The sequence below is a fragment of the Tamandua tetradactyla genome, chromosome 3 (genome assembly GCF_023851605.1).
Source record: "Tamandua tetradactyla isolate mTamTet1 chromosome 3, mTamTet1.pri, whole genome shotgun sequence".
Lineage (NCBI taxonomy): Eukaryota > Metazoa > Chordata > Mammalia > Pilosa > Myrmecophagidae > Tamandua > Tamandua tetradactyla.
Window position 1 is genome coordinate 29127097 of NC_135329.1, and position 23444 is coordinate 29150540.

At 42.5% G+C, this 23444-nt stretch overlaps 1 protein-coding gene across 2 annotated transcripts in view; it reads right to left on the bottom strand.

The window, feature by feature from the left end:
• Positions 1-7439, bottom strand: part of SCARA5 (scavenger receptor class A member 5) — a 132301-nt gene extending 124862 nt beyond the window's left edge. Inside the window, exons 1-2 of one of the 2 annotated variants that reach the window (XM_077152879.1) lie at positions 4447-7439; positions 23-135 (exon numbers count right to left, since the gene is read on the bottom strand). In XM_077152879.1, coding sequence (XP_077008994.1) covers positions 23-134 — 112 coding nt within the window. In that variant the 5' untranslated portion in view covers position 135; positions 4447-7439. Of the gene's footprint in view, positions 1-22; positions 141-4446 lie in introns of both variants that reach the window. The other variant, XM_077152878.1, reaches the window with a different exon arrangement.
• Positions 7440-23444: the final 16005 nt, after the last annotated feature.

The following is a 23444-nucleotide window of genomic DNA, read 5'->3' on the forward strand; positions in this document are numbered from 1 at the left end:
GGGCAGTCCCTGAGGAACTCACCATCCTCGCACAGGTTCAGCTTGGAAAGGCTTCTGCCGTCGAAGGGCTCCTCAAAAATGGAGCCAGTATCCCGGTCACTCACCGTGTGGAGGTACATGGCCTTGTTCTCCATTCTGTCCTGCAGCAGCAGTAGAAATGGGAAGAGGACAAAAGGGGGAGGAAGGAGGCAGGGGAAATATGAAGAGAATAAACTATAGATGGAAACAAAAGCTAACAGCGAGAACAGCAAGCCCACCTCCCAGGATCCCAATTCTGAACCCTGGTTTCTCTTCTCATCATCAGGAATGAAGTTCCACCAGTCAGGTCCTTGTGGTCCCATACTCGCCCCCAACTTCCTCAGTGCTTAGGAAGGCCAAGCAAGGCCCTTTGCACCTTCCTCATTGTGAAGCATGTCCCCTTCCTTTCATGACCTCTTGGGATGGGGATGGAGGCCTGAGTCTACCTCTTGGGGATTTGGGGGAACCCTGTGAGCCATGCTGGATGGGGACTGGAGAGCAGTTTCTGCAGACCCAAACTGTAAACAGGGAGCAGTTTCCTTGAACAAGGCAGAGATGGTTAAGCTTCTGCCCTGTGCTGTAAAGAAGGAGTACTAAGCACAAAGGGGTTTGTACATAGGAGTATGGAAACCACCAGCCAATGCAGGCATTCCCAAACCCTGCATTGCACTATCAGAGGAGTTTGGTCAGTGACAACCATGGCAATAACTCATCTTCCACTGAGCCCAAGGAGCAGGTAGCTTTGCAGCGATGCCCCCAGATGCTTTGAGGCTGGATAACCCCAGAACAGGTGAAGGCCACGGCATTTGGCACCTAAACCTCCTGAGGCTGACTCTGGGTCTACCTCATGGAACCATTAAAAATCATATTTCACTGACTTGGGAACATCTATACTATTTTAAATTAAAAAGCCCATCTATGTAATAATATGTCCACTATGATACCATTTTGTAACATATATGCACATATGGCCATATATATCGATGGACTTGACAATGTTATGGATTGCTCTGGAAGAAAGACTGTTTTACAAGCTAGAGGGGACTGTGGGGCTTTATACTTCCTTCTGCTTGCTGGATATTCCAATTTTTCTATAATGAGCTTATATTACTTGTATAATAAGAAAAATCAAATTTTCAAGCCAAATCACAAAGTATTTATTTATATAAAATACTTTATATTATTTTTCCTACATATATCCTTAGTGATTTTCAAATTACTCCATTTTTATCTCAGTTCCAGCCATTCATTTATCTTGAACTTTGCTTCTGATGCCTTTTTTTTTTTTTTACAAGGGCAGGCTCTAGGTATCAAATCTGGGTCTCTGGCATGGCAGGCAAGAATTCTGCCATTGAGCCACGGCTGCACTGTCCCATTTCTGATGCTTTTTAACTCTTTGGATTACAGTCACCAAAAAAAAAAAAAAAGAAAGAAAAAAAGAAAAAAATCCATAAAAAATTAATTATTTGGAATATAAATGCCTCTAGGAAGAGGGTCAGAGGCCCACCACTGGAGCAAATTACACCCAGAGGGGCCAAAGCCAGAAATGGAGAGGGCCACAAACTGCCAGGCAATGGGTACCCTTTGATCAAATCAATCAATCAATCAGCAGTACCTCTTCTGAGGCCCGTGGGAAAAGAGGCCTCATTATCATTTCAAAAGATAGATGATGAAGGAGAGAGGCTGGCAGAATCACTATGCCAGGTGTAACAAAACCTGAATCCTATTTTCATGATTGAAGCTTGTCTCTAGAGGCCTCTAACTTCAGGGTTGAGAAGAAGTCAGAGCTGACCAGCTGCTGCACAACTGTACTTCCAATAGCCCTTGAAGGCTCTTGTCTCTTCAAATAATGAAACTCCACATTCCCTGCACACATATGCACTCACACACACACACGCACACTCTCTCACACATGCAATCATGGCATTTCCAGTCCCCACCCTAGGAGAGGCCAGGATGTCTTTGCTGTGTCCCAGGGATTTCCCAAAGTTCAAGACAGCTCCCACCCTGCTGCTCTGTCCTGTATTTGTGGTGACCTGGCCACGTGTGAACAGTCTGCTATTCTCCTAAAAACCTGTCCCTCCATCCAAGTCCTCCACCCAGGAAAGGCCTCTTGGTGGGGCCCTTAACAGCTCCATTGCTGTTAAGCTTCATGGGCCCCTCCCTCATTTAACAAGCACTACTTGGCACTCTCCCTTTGGCTTCTCTTCTCGAGAGCTGGGAAGCAGGAGGTGGGTGTCTCTTCTTTATGTGATAACTCACTGTCTGCCAAAGGCAACAGCTTCTGCTGCCCAGAAGTTGCTGGAGACCAATGGGGGGGCACTGCCCGTGCTGGGAGGGGAGGTGTGGAGGCCGGGCTTGGGTGGGGCTGAGCCCCAAATTTATTTCCACCTACTTCATCTTTTGATCAGCTCCTGGATCAAAGCTAGAATGCATGACTTGCTCTCTGGAATCTGTCTGTGAGGCTGCCCCTGCTTGCCCTCTCCTCCCCATCCCTGAGCTGCTCGGGGCACGAGCCCAGGGGAGTCTGGTGGGGAGAGGGGCTCAGGGCTGAGCAGGAGGCCAGATGTGAATAAGATGAGTTTGGAAATGCTCAGCCAATCTAGCCAATGTTTGTTATTTGGAAATGAAATATAAGAATGTTCTGCTTGCCCCAGGTTTTATTTTAGGTTGTTTTTCGTTCTTAGGAGAAAGGGGGCAGAAATTTGGACCCTTAGATCACTGGTCTTAAACCTTTAGGCCAAGTTTGTGCTCTCAGGCAAAGCACAACTAACTGTACAGGCGCCTCACAATGTACAGACTGGCTTCCCTCCCAGACCTCACAGTTCCCTGGGAGCACCATGAGGCAGGCAGGCAGGTGACATCATTGCCATTTTAAAGCTAAGTCAACTGTGGACCAAAGATGTCAGAAACCAATTCATGTCAGAAAGGACTAGACACCAGGCAAGGGGGCTTCCCACACAGGGCACAGGCTTCTGCTACAGTTGCTTTATTCAGGAAGTGGGTGTCAGTCCCTTTCCGTGGCCACCCTAAGAGTCCAGCACCTGGAAATGAAGAGGGCCACATCTCAGCAGGCCAGGCCAGCCTACTCCAGCAGATGGGGGCCCTGGTGGGCTGAGGAGAGGCTCTGAGAGCTTTAAGGGCAGGGTCCTGTGTTAAGGAAGCCCAGGCCACCTGTGGGCAAAGCCCATGTGACGTGCACTTGGATGTTTCAAATTCAAGAGTGGGGCCTTTCTGTCAACAGGGAGAGAACACTTCACTGACCACTTAGGGGTCCCTTGATTCACTCCCAGGCAATCTCATCTGAGGCCCTCAGGCAGGTTAGATGCCAGATCTACTTCTAGACATGACATTTTAGAGCTGACAAAGACCTTAGTAAATTTCCATGCAGGCATGTAGGGATTGGGGAGAGCAGATGGCACCGGTTCATACCCTGCCTCCACTACTTGTAAGTTGGAAAACTTGGCCCAATCAGCTAATCTGATTCAGCCTCAGGTTCACCACCCCTAAAATGGGAAGAGTAATACCTGCCAACCACTCAGGGTTAGGGTGAGCCTCACTTGAGATAAATGGCTTTTATGAACAAAGGCACACTGGGCACTGGTGGCAAAGCTGGGATGAGAACCAAGATCCTCCTGCATCTCTGACTGACACTGATAAACAGCCAAGTTAATCCCAGAAAGCAACGCTGCTTGGTTTTCCCTTTGTGAAAGGCAATCGTGAACTCAGCTGCAAGCAGAAATCTGGACCCTGGCTCTCGAAATCCCACTCTGGACCTCAGAAGGATTCAATCAATTCTTCCTGCCTAGGGGAGTGGCACGAGCCTTGCTGCTCCAAAGACAGTTTCTCTGGGTTCCAGCATCTAATTCTATAGGGCTTGCAGCTTTCCTTTAGATCTCCTAGTTTTAAACACATCAAAACCAGTAAAAATCACCATGAATGTGGCTCCCTCGAGAAGTAGAATCATTAAGGAGGCTTTGAACTCCTTCCCGCTCTAACTGTACTTAGTTAACGTCTTAAATCATAGCTCAAAGCTGGAGAGGTGCAGATGTGTTATAAATAATTTCTCCTTCATTTGTTCTACCACTGGACATGGACACACACAAACAGCACACGTACAGGGGCAAATCCAACTTCAGGCTGTCACCTGTACCATCTGCTCTCTGAATAGACTCTTGAGCTGCGACATGAACTAGGCAGAGCATTGACACTGGGCAAATAGCTTCCCTCCAACACCCCAAATAACCCCTGCTGCCCTGGAGGGTCAGACAACTGGGATCTTCCCACGTGCAACAGGCACTTCCACACTCTGCAACCTGAGGATTCCAAATGCAAGGCTCTGATCCATCCCAGCACTGCTCTCCCGCCTCCTCTGGCTGACTTTGGGACACCACGACCAGGTGCAGGAAGAAAGTTGCCAAGACTCACCTGAGTGCCCCCCTGCTGAGGCAGTGGAGTGGTGCCCTTAGTTCCCGGCATTAGCCATGGTGGAAAGAGAACTGCTGCCACCGCACCAGGGCAAAAGTAGCCAGCCCCTCAGAGCTTGTCTCCACAGCCAGGCAAGTGCAATTGGAGTCATAGAAAGTGGCTGCAGGGGCTTCCAGGAACTTGTCTCGGGGCAGGACCACAAGGGTTACTTCTCCAGCAGGCTCAGGTCAAGAGGCACTTGTGCCCGTGGGGGCAGCCATGTAGGTGCTTGCAGCCTGGAAGTCCCTGTCTTGGTGCCTTGGCCAGCCACGGGCAGCAGGAGCCTTCAGGAGATGTTCTGTGGAGGCATCAGCAACTCTGCTAGGTGCTGACTGAGATGTGAACTACAGCTACTCTGGCTGCGAGTCTTTATTAAAAGTTCTTGGAGTAATTGCAGCTGTCAAGGCTCTTTTTGTGGAAACTGGAACACGTTCCCCCTCTTGTGGCCAGTTTGAGGCATTACAGCTTCATGCAGGAATTCCTACCTGGCAAAGAGCCTGAAGCGAGCTTTGTTCTCCTGACCTTCTATTCTCAAGGCACTGGCCCTGATTATTACACTTTTGAGAGAGCTTCCGGGGGAGTAGAATCTATACCTTGCTTACTGGTCACCCAAAGAAATCAGTTTCCTAACTTATTTATAGGGATGAATTAGCATTCACCAAACTTGGCTTAGAATTACATTTCCTATTTCCCTGAAGTCAAACCCAGAAGACATATGTTAGCCACACTGGGGACATTCAGAAGAATGCCCTATGGGCTCTGAAGGAACTCTACAAAGTTGGGTTCAGCACAACTCAGCAACAAAACCAATTTTAATGGAACATCTGCATTTCTGTATCCCAAGTAATGAGATAGCTTGCTGCCCTCCAGGAGAGGCAATTCAGTAGAAGAGTCAGTCAGTGATACACATCACTGTGAATCTAAGATAATCAATTAAGTTATTAAAAAGGTATCGAACCAAACTGTTAAGGAAGCAATTAAAACCAAATTGGGGCGGCGGTAGCGGGTGAAAGGCATTAGGGAAATTCCAAAAATATTTGGAGCCCCAGCAGCACCACCAGTTTGCATGGACAGCTTCCCAAGGACAGAACTCTGAAGGCATGTTCATAAATACACTCCCATTTGTTGGTTAAAATTTCAGCCTCAATACTTCAAGGTCAGACCTTATACATGAGAACTGTTTGCCAGTATTCAGCTCTTCCCACACTATAGCTGCCAACCCACAGCTGACTCAGAAATTAGTCATTTTCAGTGACGGGGCCTCGTGGCCGTCCCTGGGAGGTGGCTCCCACACGAAGCTTCATGTTAAGTGGGAAAAATATATATAATTATACCATCATCATAATCATCGTTGTCGTCAATAATAGCAAGCAATTGTATAGTGCATACAATGTTCTAGGCAATCCGAGCATTTCCGTATATTAACTTATCTAACCTTTAAAACAACTCAATGACGTAGATACTGGTATTATTCCCATTTTAGAGAAACAGAGATTAAGTAACTTGTCCAAGGTCACACAGCTTGCAATGACGGAGCTAGGGTTCAACCTCAAGCAATTTGACTCTGGAATTTGTGCCCTTAACCACTCGCCTCCACTGCCTTTCAGTGCCCTTTAAGATTGTCCTTAAATCACCCATCAGTTCACCAACATCCCCAGGAATTTAATTTTAGGAAATAGCCAGAAATGTGCTCAAAATTTGTGTCCAGTGATCTACATTGCAGAGATGTTCATATTAGTTAGAAATCCAGTAGGTCCGTGAGACCTTGGTGATGTCCTACTTTACCTAAAACGAAGATCATCTTTTAACACTCCTATGCTGGCGTACAGCTACCACTAGGAGAAAGGAAAGGATGAGTACTAACAGGAGCGGAAATTCAAATGCAGCCTCAGCTGTGGGGTGAGCCTGTCCAGTTGCCATTTTTATTTGGTGATACCTACATGCAACGGGCCTAATTTTCCATCTGAGACTCACAGATAGGCATACAGCAGTTCAGCTGTAATGCCACAGGAGGAACAACACGTATCTTTTGAAGCCACAAGCAAGAAGACATTTGACGGTGAGTACAGGAATGACCCACAGGGCAGGCTTTCGGCCAGTGAGAGTCCTTCAGCAGCTTCCAAGTCAGATGATAACTTCATGCCACCTAAAAACCTGTTTGCTTTTATTCAGTGACAAAAGGTATTTGTAACAGCCATCCCCCAGACCCCGAAGATACTATGAAAATGTGATTACACTGAAGGAGCGTTGCATAGACTTCTAGATCTAAGAAAATATAGTTAATGAGGTTCTGCATGTCCAAATGGAGGGACAGAGCTTTCAAAAGTTGCAGATAGAGAAGCTGAGAGGGCTGTACAATGACCCCCTCAGCTCTGATATCCTGTGTGGGATGTGGAGGCAGGCAATGCACATCAGAGCAAAAGAGAGGTGCACAGGTGTGCATTTTATCATCTCACTCGATTGTCCCAACAACGTCACTCAGCAGCGCTGAGACGGAAAGTCAGAATGCTGGACTCTTGGCTCCAACGTCCACAACTGTATTCAACCCCTGAGAATCAACATCTGACAGGATTTCTCTCCCACTCAGTCATTCGAAAAATATCTGCCGCATACCAGTGCTTTAGAACTGGCTGCCATCCTTAAAGATCTCGGCTGAGCGGGGGAGAGAAAACAACACGGAGAATCGCAGCTCACTGACGTCCGAGGGGCCTCCTCGTGGCTTCGGGTGTGTTTCGGCCTGGACGCCTCAACCGCCATCCTCGGGGCTGAATATCTTCCACCTCCACCCCCAACGGGACTCTGGCTAAACAGTTCTAATTTTCTTTAAATGTTTAAAGAAAAGTGAGCACGTCATAATTGTACATACAAACTACACAGTTTTCCCAAGCCGAATTCATTTGTGTGACCGGCTCCGAGGTCAGAGCGGACGGTCCCACGCAGGCCGGAAGCACGCTTTGTGCACTTCCGGTCGCTAACTTCACAGACGTTTGTGCGCTTCCGGTCGCTAACTTCACAGACGTTCCTTCGTTCTCAGTTTGTTTTAAGTATTCCGTTGTGTGAATATACCACAATTTATTTAATCTTTCTAATGCTGTTGGACATCTGAGCAGTTTCCACGTTTTCAAAAAATTAATGAGTATTTTATCGTTTTTTCACCTGTTGTAATAAAATGCAGGTTTTGCCTTAACTGAAGATACAGCTTTAAATTTTAGCCACTGATTTAAAAGGTGGTTAGAAGGTAAGCTTATAATATTGATGCGAACATAGTTGTTAAAGAAAAAAATACATACAATCCAGAATTTTGGCTGAAAATCCAGAAGCATTCTTTGAATTGTTGCTTGAATTTTTTTTAATCATTTTTTTTTTAATTATTTTTATTAAAGAAGTTGTGTGTTTACAAAAAAATCATTCATAAAATGGAGGATTTCCACATACCACCCTATTATTAATAACTTGCAGTGGTGTGGTATATTTGTTATAATAGATGACAGCACATTTTTATAATTGTACTCTATGGTTTAATTTAGGGTTCATTGTAGTATACAGCTCCATGGATTTTTTAAAAATTATTCTAATAACATCAATTCAATCTAAAATTTTCCCCTTTAACCACATTCAGATATATATTTCAGTGTTGTTAATTATGTCCACAATTTTGTGCTACCATCACCACTGTCATTACAATACTTTTCCATCATCCCAAATAGAAACTCTGTACCTTTTATGACTTAACTCCCTGTTCCAGTTTTTGACTATTATAAATAATACTGCTATGAACATTCTTGTGCATGTCTTCTGGTGAATTCACATGTGCATTTCTCTTGGGTATATATGCCTCGGAGTGGAATTTCTGGATCATAGGATGGCCTTGTGTTTTCAGCTTTAGTAAATTATGGCCAAAGAATGTTCCAGAATGTGTGAGAGTTCCAGTTGCTCCATATTGTCACTAGTACTTGATAATGTTGATCTTTTTCATCCTAGCCATTCTGGTGAATATGTAGAGGCTTTGTTTATTGTGCTTTTAATTTGCATTTCCCTGTTGACTAATGAAGCTGAGCACCTGTAGATATGTTTATCAGTTCTGATTTTCAACCTGAACATTGGGCCTGTACTTCCCATTGTCTGTATTCCTCCATTTACACCAACAGGTTCCTGCCTGACGGACCTTATGTTCGCAGCTCCGTCTGCCCAGACTGTTTTCCCCAGATATTTGCCTCCTTCAACCTTTTCTCAAATGTCACCTAATCACTGAGGCTGCCCCTAATGATACTATTTAAAATTGCTACCCTCCCCACTGTTACTCCTTATCCTCCAAATCCTGTTCTGTTTTTTCTTTTTCTTTTTCTTTTTTTTTTTTATTGCCCTTATCAACCTTTAACTTACTACATAATATACAATGCTTATCAATGTTTACTGACTTTTTATGGTCTGCCAGAATATCAGCTCCACAAAGGCAGCTAACTCACATATCCCAAATGCCTAAAACAGTGTCTGTCACAAGTGAAATGCTCAACAATATTTGTTGTGGGAAGATCTGGGGACAGAGCATCCCAGGCACAGAGGATGACAGATTTTAAGCCTCTGTCTGGAAACAAATAAGACATTGATTTAAAAGATGGTAGAGGGTAAGCTTATGATAATGATGCTAACATAGTTGTTAAAGAACTATGTAACACTGAGAACACATTGCACTAAGAGATAAAGCCAGAGACTGGGACAGACCGTGTGGGAGGACCAGGATTCCATTTTGAGCACAATGGTAAGCCAATGTCACTGCTCTTGTGTGCCTCCCTGTTCTCCCAGAGAGCGCAGAGACCACGCTTGCATTTTGTTAATGCAGTCTTGTATTTATTTCTACATTTTCCTCTGCCTTTGTGGCTCAATGGTGGCTGCCAGTAAGTTGTATCCACATCCTAATCCCCAGAACCTGCAAAGGTTGCCTTATTTGGAAAAAGAAATAAAAGAGTCTTCACAGATGTAATTAAGTAAAGGATCTTGAAAGAAGGAGCTTGTCCAGGATGATCCAGATGAGCCTAAATACATGTGTCCATACAAGAGAGAAAAGCAGAGCAGAAGGAGGCCACCTGAAGATGGAGGCAGACACAGATGTGACGCAGCCACAAGCCAAGGATTTATGAAGGCAGGAAGAGGCAAGAAACGGAATTTGAAATCCATCACCCATCCCATGTCCAACATCCCCTTACACCCCAGGCAGTAGTAGCTAAATCTGAGGGAGGAAAGGAGGATGGATTCAAGGAAAGGGACCTCCAAGTCTTCCAAGCAGCCCTAGCCTGTGGAAGGGCTATTCATGATCAGTTTTTTGTCATTCTTAGCAATTTTTATTTCCTCCTCTATAATTTTCTGCCCCCCACCCAAATAATTATGTATACTTTTATTATGAGCAGAAGTGCAATGGCCTCTTAAATAGATGATTCAAGGATTATGTTTATCCTCAAAGTACTAATGATTGGTCTAGTAACAGAAAGGACACATATAAACAACAAATGCCATTGTAAGACTGAATTATGGACAAAGCCCTAGATTTAAAGTCTCAAGTCCTGGGCTTTCATCTGGCTGTTCCTAGTTGCATGTCCTTGGATAAATCACTAAGTTCTTGTTCTCAGGGATCTCGTCAGATATGAGCATTATAACCTCATATCACAGGGAAGTAGTGAGGACTGGGTGGGATAAGGCAGTGACCGAAAATCCACTAGTTCCATGAAATATTCCTAGGTGTTCTCTGGTCAAAGCAAAAGATCTTCACTCACAGCATGACTTATCTGAGCTTTTAGAGTGATTATTGAGTATGGTCATTCTTTAAAAGGAGAGTATGATATTAAGTCTTCTCCGTTCTTAAGTGAACACAGAAAACAGGCTAGTGTCCCACAGGATGCATTTAAGGAAATCCCAAGCTAAAGTAGTAAAAAAAAAAAAAAAAAAAAAAAAAAGACTTGTTTATATTTTAAAACAATTTTAGAGAAAAATAAGACTTATTATTCTGAGCATCAGATAGTGGAAGATATTGCATTCTATCAGAGTGTGAGAAAGTAGTCGTTCATTCTGGGAGGACAATAAGACAATCCTGCCTATCATCTTCCTAGGGGAGGGACCATGTCTCACTCTTCATGTACCCCTAGCATGCAGCACAAACCTTCTCACTCATGAACACAACTTTTCAGACCAGCACAAACACCACCTCTCCCCGAAGCGTTCTCCACTGATGGCTCCTCCTTTCCTCTAGATTGTTACTATCTAAACCCCTCTAGATTGTTACTCAGGGGTTTCCACCTGCTCAGGTGCCTGGACTAAGTGCTTTATGTTGCTTCGAGCTCATTGTGGTCAGAGATTGGTGTAATATATCCTTGTGTGTAATCTTCTAGTATCAAGGCCCAGAGTAAGTGATAAACCAACACTTACTTATTGGTTACATGGATGGTAAACTCAGAGATGCCATGTGGAATCAAGGAGAGAAGACTGGATTTCCAACCAGGAAGCCCATTCTTGACCCCCAACTCACTCTTCACAAGCTGTGTGAACATGGGCAAGTGCCTGACCTCTTTGTCTGTAAAACTGAGTTACCACTTCCAGGCTTTCCCGTCTCAAGGGCTCTTATGATGAGAAAGCACTTTGAGAAATCTTAAGCACTTTACAAATGTTAGTAATTGTTCATATTTTCCAGAGTTGACAACCCCTGATAAATGGACTATTAAGGGAGAGATGGCTCTTTCTCTAGTGTCCAGCTGCTGACAGCTGGCTCTGAGAAAGTGGGAACAAGATCCTGTGCCTTGTGAAGTTCCCTGCTCCTCTCACCCGTCATAGACTCTACCCAACCATCTCCTTCATCTCAGTGTGCTTGGTGCATTTTAAATAATGTCCCATAAGGTGTGGGGATGATGGATTGCATGAGACAGGCCAGGTTTTCTGACAGTGGTGCAGGGCTGTACGCAGTAAACCAGGTGAGCCTCCTCCCTGTCACGTGCCCAGCAGGAGACCCAAGAGCAGAGCCTTCCTGGAGTGCCTTATATTGTCAGACTCAGTGGTTCAGGGCACCCGAGATGGGCCATATAATGAAGAGCTTAAGGGAGCTGAGATGGTTTAAAATTGGTTTGGGAATTGGATGGTGAAATCACTTTAATGTGACCAATTTATAATTAGTAGCCACGTATTTTCATTCACGTGAATCAGAAGAAACTTCTCCAAACATGGCCAAACTTGTAACTTTAGGCCAAACTCATAAGAAGAGATTTAGTGGGATAGGTGGAAAACTGGCACCAATGTTAGAAAAATCCCCTGCCCACGTGCAGGTTATGGAACACCGGAATCTTCAGAGGCACGAATTAAAAAGACCTAATATTTTAGAGGACTTTCAGGTTAATGCCAGTTAGAAAGAGTTGGGGAAAAAAGCCATTTCAAAACTTAGGCTGCAGTAAATAGACGCATGATGACAGGAAAAATGGAGGTGACAGAGTCCCCGAACTCTTCTCTGATGAGGTCACACCTAGTGAACTATGTTCAGTTCTATGTGCCTCTGACTGAAAGATTTAGTCACAAATTAGAGGGTGCCTTCAAATGTTACCATCCAGAAACCCTCAGGACATAGCAATCGTTAATTAACCCAGAGAAGAAACCACACCAAGGGGCACAATTTGTGTTTTCAGGTATATCAAGCGCTGCCCCAGGGAGTGGGGTTAGCTGTTCCATGAGCGATCATAGAGAGAGAAGCTGACTTCCACTCAACATACAGAAGCTCTTGTTCACAATTGAGCTGTCTGGACGTGGGTGCCCCGGCTGGTGATTGAAAATTCCCATCACTGATGGTATTTAACTGGAGCCTGGAGATAAGAACTGCAGAGAGTCTACATTGGGTGACTAGTGGGACCCAGTGGTCTAAGAAAACCTTTGCAGGAAAACTTTCTCTGCCTTGAAAAAAAGTAACTTAAACTGAATTTGCTGCTTTGCTTGCTTTGGTTGGGGAACAGAAAGAACATTCCACGCATGCTTTTCATATTGAGAACTAAGAACAGGATATATTATATTCAGTAAACATAGTAATAATAATAATAAAGATATTTCAGCCGAATATTCTGCCAGAGAGACAAAGAGAACAAAGGAAAAAAGATGAAGAGAAATTGAGGAAGAATGATGGAGGAAAAAAATAGAGAAATAGTAGGTCAAAACTGTAGAGAGAGAGAAGGAAACAAAAAAGAAGATGGAAGAAAAGAGTGAAGGAATGTGAAGGGATAGCCTCCCTCCCTCCCTCCCTCCCTCCCTCCCTCCCTTCCTTCCTACTTTCCTTTCTCTTCCCCTTTCTGAAGTAGATACATATCATGGCAAGGGAAAAAGGGAGACCATTTTAAAAATCTAGCTTTATATACATATATAAAAATATGAATGTATGTTTTTTTCTTATCTTTTTTTTTTTTTTGCGTGGGCAGGCACTGGGAATCGAACCCGGGTCTCCAGCATGGCAGGCAAGAACTCTGCCAAGTGCCACCGTTGCCCGCCCAGATGTATGTATTTTTAATAATCAATTCTGCAAGGCTTATTATGAATAGAATCTCCCTAACCTCCCATTCTGTGCTCTGCTACTTATAGGCAAATATTTTCAATTTTCAGCTGTTACTTTTTTTTAAACTGTGAAAAATAGCATATATACAAAAAAAGCAATAAATTTCCAAGTATATTTTAGTTACAGAACAGATTTTAAAGTTTGGTATGGTTTACAGGTCCATAATTTTTCATTTTTTCTTCTAGCTGCTCCAAGACACTGGAGACCAAAAGGAATATCAATATAATGATTCAGCAGTCATATTCATTTGTTAAATCCTATCTTCTCTATTACACACCTTTTCTTTTTTTGTGTGAAAAAAGCTCTTACTTCTTGTATTTCTACAAAACACAGTTATAGAGCCAGTTACTGATTTTTTTTTTTTTAGGTGTATTCATTATCCATTCCCACTACAGGGAAAAGAGTCAGCTCAATTTTACCGTAGTTCCCATCCAACAAATATTCCATCTCCCATCTCCCCATACAGTTATATCCAAATTGTGCTTAGATCATTTTTTAGTTTATTTTATTATGACTGCATCAGCTAATACTTTTTATTATGACTGCAAGCAAAATACTTTCTTCAACAACATTTTATTTTCCTTGAAGTTAATAATTGTTTTATTTTTCTTTATGTGTAGTTTTCTACTTATTTATCACTAATGCTTCTCTAAACTCTGCATTCCCCACCCCTCAATCATCTCTTTATACAAATTCTTGTTAAGTAGATATTGGCCTTCCTGGACAGATTCTGTGGTTTTCCTCACTTTTCTCTCCCAACTCCCATCTTCTTTTCTCCTACCACTGTTGGGAACATTTCCTCAAATGATCTTTCGAATCTCTTTAATTAAAACAAAATTCTAACACACTTTTTAATACTCAGGAGTTTCTTTCTTGTTCTCTGATAATGCTTTCTTGTTTCTTGGATGCAATATTTTCTATAGTCTCCTTAAAGATATTAGCAATAGTTTTAAAATATGTTCTTCTTCCTCCAGTTGTCATCTCCAAATTGCTTATATTTTTGTTTGCTTTAATCCCTGTCTTTCATGTTAGCATTTTTCCTTTGGGTCTGGTAAGCCTTGGTTGTCTATTCGTATTTAAGAGTGACGGATTTAAAAAGTTGGTTGAAACCTCTGTGGATGTGGGTGGGTCAGGGAAACTTGGGTTTTCACTGTAGGGTAATCTGAATGGGCCACTCCACTAGAGAATCCCCACGCTTGGGTCTTCAAGGTCTTTTTCTCATCATCTGACTATCTTCAGTCTTCCATTTGGAGTGTCTAAGACTACCTGGCAATGTTCTGAGAGTTGAAGGGCAAAAAAGAGCTGGTGAGAGGGTCTTAGTATCCAGTAGGTACACTTAATCAACTTGCTTTTAGTGTGTGGTATCTTGCCTTTCAACTGGGCATGATGGCCTTCAGTCTAGAAACCACATGGACTATAGCCTACAGTTTTCTGCTGGAGTAGGAAAGGAGAGTTGCCTATGGAATCAGGGAGTTTAACCACTTTATAAACAGAGTCTTAGCCAATTATCTACTTATAAGTCCCATCTTTACCCCAGTTCAAAAGGTAGCTGGTGCTGCCAGTTCCTGAGACTTTGGGAGTTTTATCCTGTATTCCAGGCACTATTGCTATGTAACAAACCATTCAAAATTTAGTGGCATGAACCAACAGCCAATTTATTATGTCCACAGATTCTATGGGTTAGAAATTTGAGTAGGTCAGAGCAAGGATGGCTTGTTTCTGCTTGACAAAGTCTGGAACCTATGCTGAGAGGGCTCAAATGGTTAGGGAATGACCCAGCTGGCTACACTGGACACCTGGGACTGGAAAATACACTTCCACCATGGCTTCTTCACTCACTTAGCTGGCATTTGGGCTGGAATGACTTGAAGGTTGGGCCCAGTTGGGACTGTCTACCAGGGCAACTATACATGGCTTCTCATTGTGGTTTAGATTGCTCGCAGCATCATACCTGGGTTCTGAGAGAGCATATTGTGAGCAGGCTTTCTGAGAGAATCAGGCAGAAGCTTCATGGCCTTTTAATAATGAGCTTTAGAAATCACACAGCATCACTTCTATTAAATTCTTATCAATTGAAGATGATGCAAGCCCTCCCAGATTAAAGGGGAGAGGACAGAGATACTCTCTGTTAATGAGAGGCATGCCAAAGAATTAGGGGGCTGTGTTTTAAAACTATTGTATGGTGTTTTTCCTCAGCCTCTTCACTTTGCTCATACCCAACTTAGAGGTCAGTCTTCTTGAGTCTGCCAAATCAGCTGAGATTTATTTTTCTGCTTTCTAGCTCCTAAGATTTGTTGCAGTTGTCTCATCTCCCATTCCCTTGATCTGGGTATATGCCTTTAAAAAACACCTTTTATTATCATTTCAGTGAGGTTCTAAAGGCAGAGGAAGTAAGTATTTTGATTCAATCTGCCATATTTAACCAACAGTCATGTATTTAATTTTAAAAAATTCTTTGCATATGTAATTTTACATGATTGTATCATCCATGATTGATTTTGGTCTATTTTATTATTTTTCTATCATTCTATGTATGTTTTGTCTCTAGACCCTTTACCATCCTGGTTATCTTCCCATAGACAATCCTTTCTCAAAGAACCTGTTTAGATGAACAAACCAACACTGAACCCAGGTCTGCAGATATGTAAAACCATGAAACAATTACCTGCTTGCCCTGGACAATTCTTAGCTATTGCAGCCTGAGACCGAATCACCCTTTTTAATTGCTGCTCCATGCTGTTGACTTACACTGAGCCCTAGTCACCCAAACCACACAGTTTACCATTAAACAGGGTTTTCTCCATCTTGTTCTTATATAGTTGACTTGTGGACAATGAATGGGACACTTTGCATTTATCCCCAGTTATATTGCATCTTGCTAGCTTGATTTCATCATTCCAGCCTTTTGAGGTTTTTTAAATTTTGACTCTGTCTTCCATGGTATCAGCTAATTCTAGTCATTTACAAGCCTGATAAGACTGTAGCAAATGTGCTACAACCAGGCCATTAAAAAGGTTGGACTTTGCTGATAAGGTCAGGACTAAAGCCCTGGGCCACTTCGCTGGTTCTTTCTCCACAGGATGATGCAGATCTATAAGCAGCTATGTCTAGTTCTTAAAATTCAACTTGTATCTATTTGGCATTCAGTCCATATTTCACCATCATGAATGTAAGATGCCAGGAGTCTTTTTGCTAAAATCCATATTCTCTGTGTGTGAAAATCCCCTTTTCTTCTGCCCTGCTAATCTTCTGGGCTAATGTTTATTCAAGATGAGTCCATGGTCAATCTCAGTGACTCAATGCTCATGATGCAGTAGTTCTGCTCTCTCATTGCCCCTAAATATTATCTCTTTTACCTTCCTCACTCAAGAGAAGGAGAATAGAAGAAAGTGTCAGAATAATCTAGCCATTATTACATGGACCACTCTTAGGATTCAGCACTGCTTATGAACAATGGGGGTTCCTGTGGGGAGGCAGTAGAGGTGCAACATACAGGGAGTAGCCACACTGATGCACCCTACACCCCTTTTTTTTTCTGAAAATCAGTATGTTCCCTAGAAAGTATAAACATATAATGTATATTCTTCTCAAGGTAAGTCCATTCCTAAATCAGTGGTTTTCCCAATTCCCTACTTCTTGTGGAAACAATGCGTGAAACCTCAGATCCAAGTTTAAGGCTATGAGTTAGACAAGGCCTGCTGTGATTAAATGTCTGTTACCTAAGACCCACAGAGATAAGCAAAAAAGAACTATTTACAAGGGAAAGGATGCATGATGTGCTCTAGGCCATATTTCCCCTTTTTGGGAAGGGGCACATTTGTCCAGCATATACTGGTTTTTGCCCCATACATGCCACCATGCCCCTTACACTGCAGACCACATCCACCAAGATTTGGACACATGTAAGAAGCAGGCCAGTGAATCTCATTTTCTTTCTCTGGAAACTGTTTCATTCCCTTGAATGAGTGGAGGGGAGCTGTTGATAGCCAGATCTCAGCTGGAGGCGGGGTCAGAACCAGGAAAACTGCTCCTGAACAGTACAGCCCTTCTGCCCTGGTGTCTCCATATCCACAGATGAAGCCAGGGAGTCAGCGGGACCATAGGCACTGTGAACAAAGTGGATTCTCCACCTGGCCACTGAGGTTTCACTCCTTGGGTTGCTGTTCACTGCCACAGCAGGGTGCAAGGAGAACACCCCATAGCCACATCCACCCCACTCCACATGTCTTGTGTTCCTAACATATACATCACCTGGGTCAGACAGAGATTCATCAAGAGGGATTCAAAGGTCCCTTCCAATGCTTATGTTCCCTTCTATTGGTTTTTGATGGAAGGATCCTCCTTTGAAAACTGTACTCCTTGGGATCAAGGCCTGTTTTCAAGTTTTCTTCTTTGACAGTCCCTTCTTTCCAGCCAGATCGCCTGAATTTGGGCAAATACAGAGTCCATTCCACTGCCAACCGGTCTTCAGGCTGGATGGCAGTATCTCAGGACACCACGTACGCATGGCTGAGGGGCTGAAACCATAGTATCCAGATGCTCCAATATATGTCAAGCCCACACCTCTGGCCTTTTGGAGCATTTGAGGCTTCCAGGCCCCCTAAGTGCTAACATTCCAGTATTCAGGTAGACATATTCAAGAATGCAGGAAATCTGCCATAGTGATTGTTGGAGGGATGTGAATCCTACAAGTATACTAAAATCCTCATAAGAATTGCCAGTTTATTCTACATGACAAGGAACTTTTGTAGGAACTCAAGACTCAAAGGAATAAACAGAGATATACAGGTTTGCTTTGTAACCCCACGGTTACTCCATCGTATAACTCTGAGGGTATCATTGACATTATATTCTCTGTATATTGTACCCCCTGGAGTTGTGCAGTGCTACTACCCTGCTCACCCCTCCTTCCTATTTCTTCATCTAGCCCCAATGTCATTTGGAATGCAATTCCCTACTCCTCTGGTGAACTTAAGTCAGTCTCTTAGAATGTGAGAAACAGAAGGGTTCATTGAATTTAATGAAACCAACTCCCTTATATTGGAGATGAGGAGGCAGTGGTCCAAACGGTCTTCCAGGCACAGGCAGGACCTGAACCCAGGGCTCTTGACTTCCTCTTCCTCTTTGCTACCCAAAGTGTGGTCAGTAGACCAGTAGTAACAGCAGCAGCTGGGAGCCTGTTTGAAATGCAGTTCCAACCCCAGCTCTACTGAATGAGAATCTGATTTTTACTAAGATTCCCTCATAATTTGCATGTCTATTAAAGTTCTTTGCTGCTCTTTACCACAGCAAAGAAGAAATAATAGAGAGCTTTAAAGGTGCTCAGTTTCGAAATAATTCCAATTTCCCCAGCTCTGAAAGGAGAAGGTATATGGTGTATGTGTGCACTAGGGGTATGAATAGGATGGGGGATGGGGGGCAAGGGAAAGCTAAGATGTATTTCATTTTTGGAATGCACTCACCTGGCAAACCTCCACCTTCCAGGGCTTGGAGAGGACATGCATGAGGCCTGAACAATAAACCTGGGGAGGTGGGACTCGCAAGTACTTTCCTATCCTCTTACACGAGTCTTTTGAATTTTGCCTGACTGAACAAAGGCACCACCTCTTCGTGCCTCACCCTCTTGATGTCAAGAAACATGGCACTTTGCAATGAGGAGGAGCCCTGGGAAGAGTGAGGGCCTTGGAGATGGACACTCTCAGGAAAGGAGGATGGAATCTTACACTTTGTAGCTCCCACCAGACTTAGTGGGCAGAGCGGAGCAGAGTACAACAGGACCGAGCTGAAGAAGCGCATGTAGGGGGCCAGTGTGGAGGCCACCAACTTGCATAAGCTGACCGGAAGTCCTGGTCTGCCCTGGGTCTCCCTTGATTCATGAGAGATAGGACCATGAAATGCCCAGTGAACCAGATCTGACTTTGCAATAACTCCATCTCTGGCTTACCCATTATTTTCCATTTTTTTGAAGAACAGAATTTTCTAGGCTCCAAATGGAAAGATTTCTATTTTGTTATAAACAAGTCGTAGAAGGAAATAGGAGTTTGTGGGCAAGATGTAAATAGTTTTCTCCCAACTGGAAAAGAATCAGCCCTGTATCTGATTTTCTTAAGGTTGAGGTCTTTATTAGCATATTTTACATCAGGGAGTGTATATGTTCCTTTTTACAGGCTTAATTAGATTTCCTTTACAGCTGGGAAACCTATAGTCTAGGAACTGATTTGGTCTGTTGCTTGTTGGCCCACCACCAATATTTCTAAAACTCTGTGCCCAGGAGAGAAGCACTTTCAATGCATAATAACAGATACAGTGCATGTAATCTCTTATGTGCGTGCCTGTCATTCAAATATGTGGGTCGTATTTGTATCACCCAAGCTATTATTCTATTTTGTGATTATATCTTATGACACTATTGGTCTCAATGTTCTTGTCCGTCTTATAGGCAGCCAGTCCTTGCACATCTGGAGCCATTGGAGAGTGTGTTCATGGTCCCTCCTGAACTGCCTATGTGAGAAGCCAGCTGTGACTTACCTTTAGTGATCTAGACCTGAGATTCTTAGAATACTCCCTTCTCCCCACAATGTCTCCAAAGGGGGCAGACTTTGCTCAGACACTTAGCATTGCTTCTCCTAGTGGGAGGTCATTTTCCCACTCTTGGCCCTGAGACGGTGGAAACCCTCACCCAGATATATGGGTCAAACAGAAGCATCCTTCCCGTCCACCCCTTGATGGCTGGGTCCCCCACCCAGAGCCCCTCTTTCCTAACCTGGACCCCTCTGAATCACTTAGCATCACCCAGGGGCCTGAAACCACACCAGTTATTTGAACAGAGAGAAATTAAAATAAAGACTTGCTGACTAAGGATAAAGTCTGTAGGTTGGTGATTGGAAAGGAAAAAGAGAAGGCTTTCAGGCAGGCGCTAGCAGGGGATGAGGGGGGTGGGGGGTGGGGGAGGGTGTACCGCTAGGCAACAGCTGTGACTGTTTCCCTTCTTATCAGTAGGGAAGATTAAAAGGCGTCTCCTTATCCCTCTGCCTGTGTTTCAGCTTGGATCTCGGAGAAAGCCTTCACAAGGCCTGACCTCATTGCCTTCTGGAAATTGCTCTGAAGTTAATCTTTGAGATTGTAAGGCAAGATTTTTAACCAGAGAAACCTTAGTATTGGGTTAAGGGAAATTTCAGGAAATATACCAGCTGGATATTTCTCTTTTGTCACCATCTTCCTTTCTTTTATCTTCCCTTTCCCTCTAATTTCCACCTCCATCCCTCCCCACTACACACAGCTCTCTCTTCTTTTGAGAACTGAAAGATTATTTTTAGTAATGGAGGTAGCTATCCTCATTGTTCTCGATAGACTGCCAAAAATGTAACCATATGATCTTGATACACCATATACTTTGCTAGTCACAGGAGACGTATCGCATATTTTAGGATGCTGAATTTTAGGTTCTCCAAAGCATAGAACCCACAGGGAAAAGGGATTTTTAAAAAAAACGCCTGATGCCTGAGACCTACTCCCAGAGATTCTGATTAAATTGACCTGCTGGGCATGGGCATGAGGAGTTTAAAAACAACCAGAGATTTAAAGGGCAACCAAACTTGAGAACTATGCCCCCAAAAATACCCTAATAGTATTTTGAGACACCATTTCCAAAAGAATGAAAAGTGAGCAGTTTCATTAAGATGTAAAGAAATACACATGCCTAAAAATAACCCTTAGGCATTACCAATAACCGGTATCTAATTTTGGTTCCACCCAATCTCATGGGCTTGAGTAGGAATGTTGAACTTACCCTGAATTCTTTCTAAGACACAAGTAGTTATAGAGTTTCAACAATTCTACCAAAACTTTAAAAATGTCTTTCTTCTACCACAGGTTTTCATTTCTCTAATGAGAGATCAACTGCCTTGGACTCACTTTGTCTCTCAGGCAGCAGACTTCTGTGAACCATAGCTCAAGGCAAAATCTGCCTTTTCCTCCGCAGGGATGCCAAAAGAAAAAGATCACAGTCACATAACTTGTCCCCTTTCCAGCAGCAAAAACCCACATGTTTCTTCTAGGGGAGTGAAAGAAAGAATTTTTATATAGAATATACAGCAAGATTTTTAAATAGAGTAAGTTTAAAGTGGTTTTTATCACAGAGAATATCTAGAGCATAGTTCTGCCTAGATTTCATGGATCATTATCAATTTACTTTTTGTTCCTAAATTATATTGTGTGGTTGGGAGAGTGGGTTATGACAACACTATTTAGAAAGAAGAAAATAAATCAACACAAATTCACACTGAGTAACTCAATTGGAATGGAAAGAAATGGAAAAGAAACAAAAGATGAACCAAAAGTCAGATGATAACACGGGTTGCGCATGGTAAAAAAAATGCTTGGAGAGGAAGAATGGCTTTTTTTTTTCTTTTCTTATTGCCTCACTGACAATGTTTGAATGGAAATGCCTATGTTGTTGTATTCTGATAACATGACATTTCATGTATCCATCATTATTAGGTAACAAGTGCTCACAATGACACATGCAAGCTACTTTGAAATGGTTCAGAAAAAGTATGCAACACATGCACACATAGACCCAAAGATAAACCAAATGTTGTCAAATGTTAGCAAGTGGGTACAGGGTATATGGGAATTCTTTGTACTATTATGGCAACTTTTCTGTAAGTCTGAAATTCTTTCAAAGTAAAATATCAGAAAGAAAGTGATGGAGAACCCTAGAGAAAAGGCATGTAAGGGCAGTTCAAATAGAAGAAATGCAAATAAATATGTAAATGTTCAACCTCATTAATCCCACTAATAACCCAAGAAATGCAAAATGTTATTTAAAAAAACTTATGCAATTATCCTACTACAGGAAAGTATTATGTCCATTGTTGATTAGGGATCAACAAAACAGGAATTCTCATTCCCTGCTAAATAGCAGAAAATGTTTTGAAGAGACTTTAAAATATTCTTATATTTGGATCCTAAATTGGAACTCTTAGAAATTTACTGTAAATAAAAAGATCAGAGATGAGAATAGAGATTTATATATAATAATATTCTTCACAGTGTCATTTGCAATGGAGAGAACTAGAACACCCTCTTAATGTCCAAATCTAGATAATGGTTAAATAATAGTGCATCTGTGCATTAGAATATTATGCAGTCATTTGACAGTTGTGTTTTCAAAAATTATTGTGTGTAATGCCTCACCCATTAGCAATCTAATTTCTCTCCTGCTGTGAATTAGAACCCATGACAGGCCTATTAAGCTAGACTAAGGAATACAATGAAAGACTTTTGCTCCCCATATGAATCTCCTAAACCAGCCGTCCTTTTCCTGAATCTTCCATTTTCCTCTGGATTCTACCCTTGTTTTTTTTTAGCTCCACCTCTCCCTTTATTCCATGAGTTCTGACCTTCTCTCCTGGAATCAGGTCAGTATCAGCCTTCAGCCTCTTACCCAGATATTAAACCTCTTTCCAGGACCCAAGACTCTGACCCAGCTTCTTCCCCATTTGTTCCCCTCTGCCAGTGTAGTTCCTTTCCTCACAGACAGCTCTTTGCTGCATTTTTCAGGCAGTTAGCAAACAGCCCCACTGCCAGAGCCAGCTCTGACTAGCCCTCTCCACATTGGCTGGAGTTAACTCCTTGGCTTCTGATAGCAATGAGATAATTGTATTTGGGCTAAAGATGTGGAAGAAAGAGAAGTAAATCCAGCAGGATGTGAGTCCATAGTCCTCACTTGGCCCACTGGTTATTTTGAAGTGTGTTGCTTAGTTTCTACAAATTTGGAGATTTTCCAGATTTCTTTCTGTTATTGATTTCAAATTTAATTCCGTTGTGGTCAGAGAACACAGTCTGTATGATTTCCATTCTTTAAATCTATTGAGACTTGTTTTATGGCTCAAGATGTGATCTATTTTGGTAAATGTTCCAAGAATTGAAACATTTGAATTGAAAAGAATGTGTATTCTGCTGTTGTTTAGTGGAGTGTCCTGCAAATCTCAATTAGGTAAAGTTGGTTGAAATGGTTTTTTAAGTCTTCCGTATCCTTGCTGAGTTTTTCTACTTGTTCTATCATACCTCAGAAGGAGATGTTGAAATTTCTAACTATAATTATGGATTTGCCTATATCTCCTTTCAGTTCCCTCAGTTTTTGTTTCATGTATTTGAAACTTTGTTATTTAATCCATAACTATTTAGGATTATGTCCACTTGATGAATTAATCACGTTTTCACTATGAAATGAACTTCTTTACCCTATTAATATTCCTTGCTCTGAAATTTATATTGTCTGATATTACTATAACTACTCTAACTCTCTTTAGATTAGTATTTGAAAGTATATGTATTTCTATCATTTTGCTTTTAATCTATCCAGCATCTTTATATTTAAAGTGGG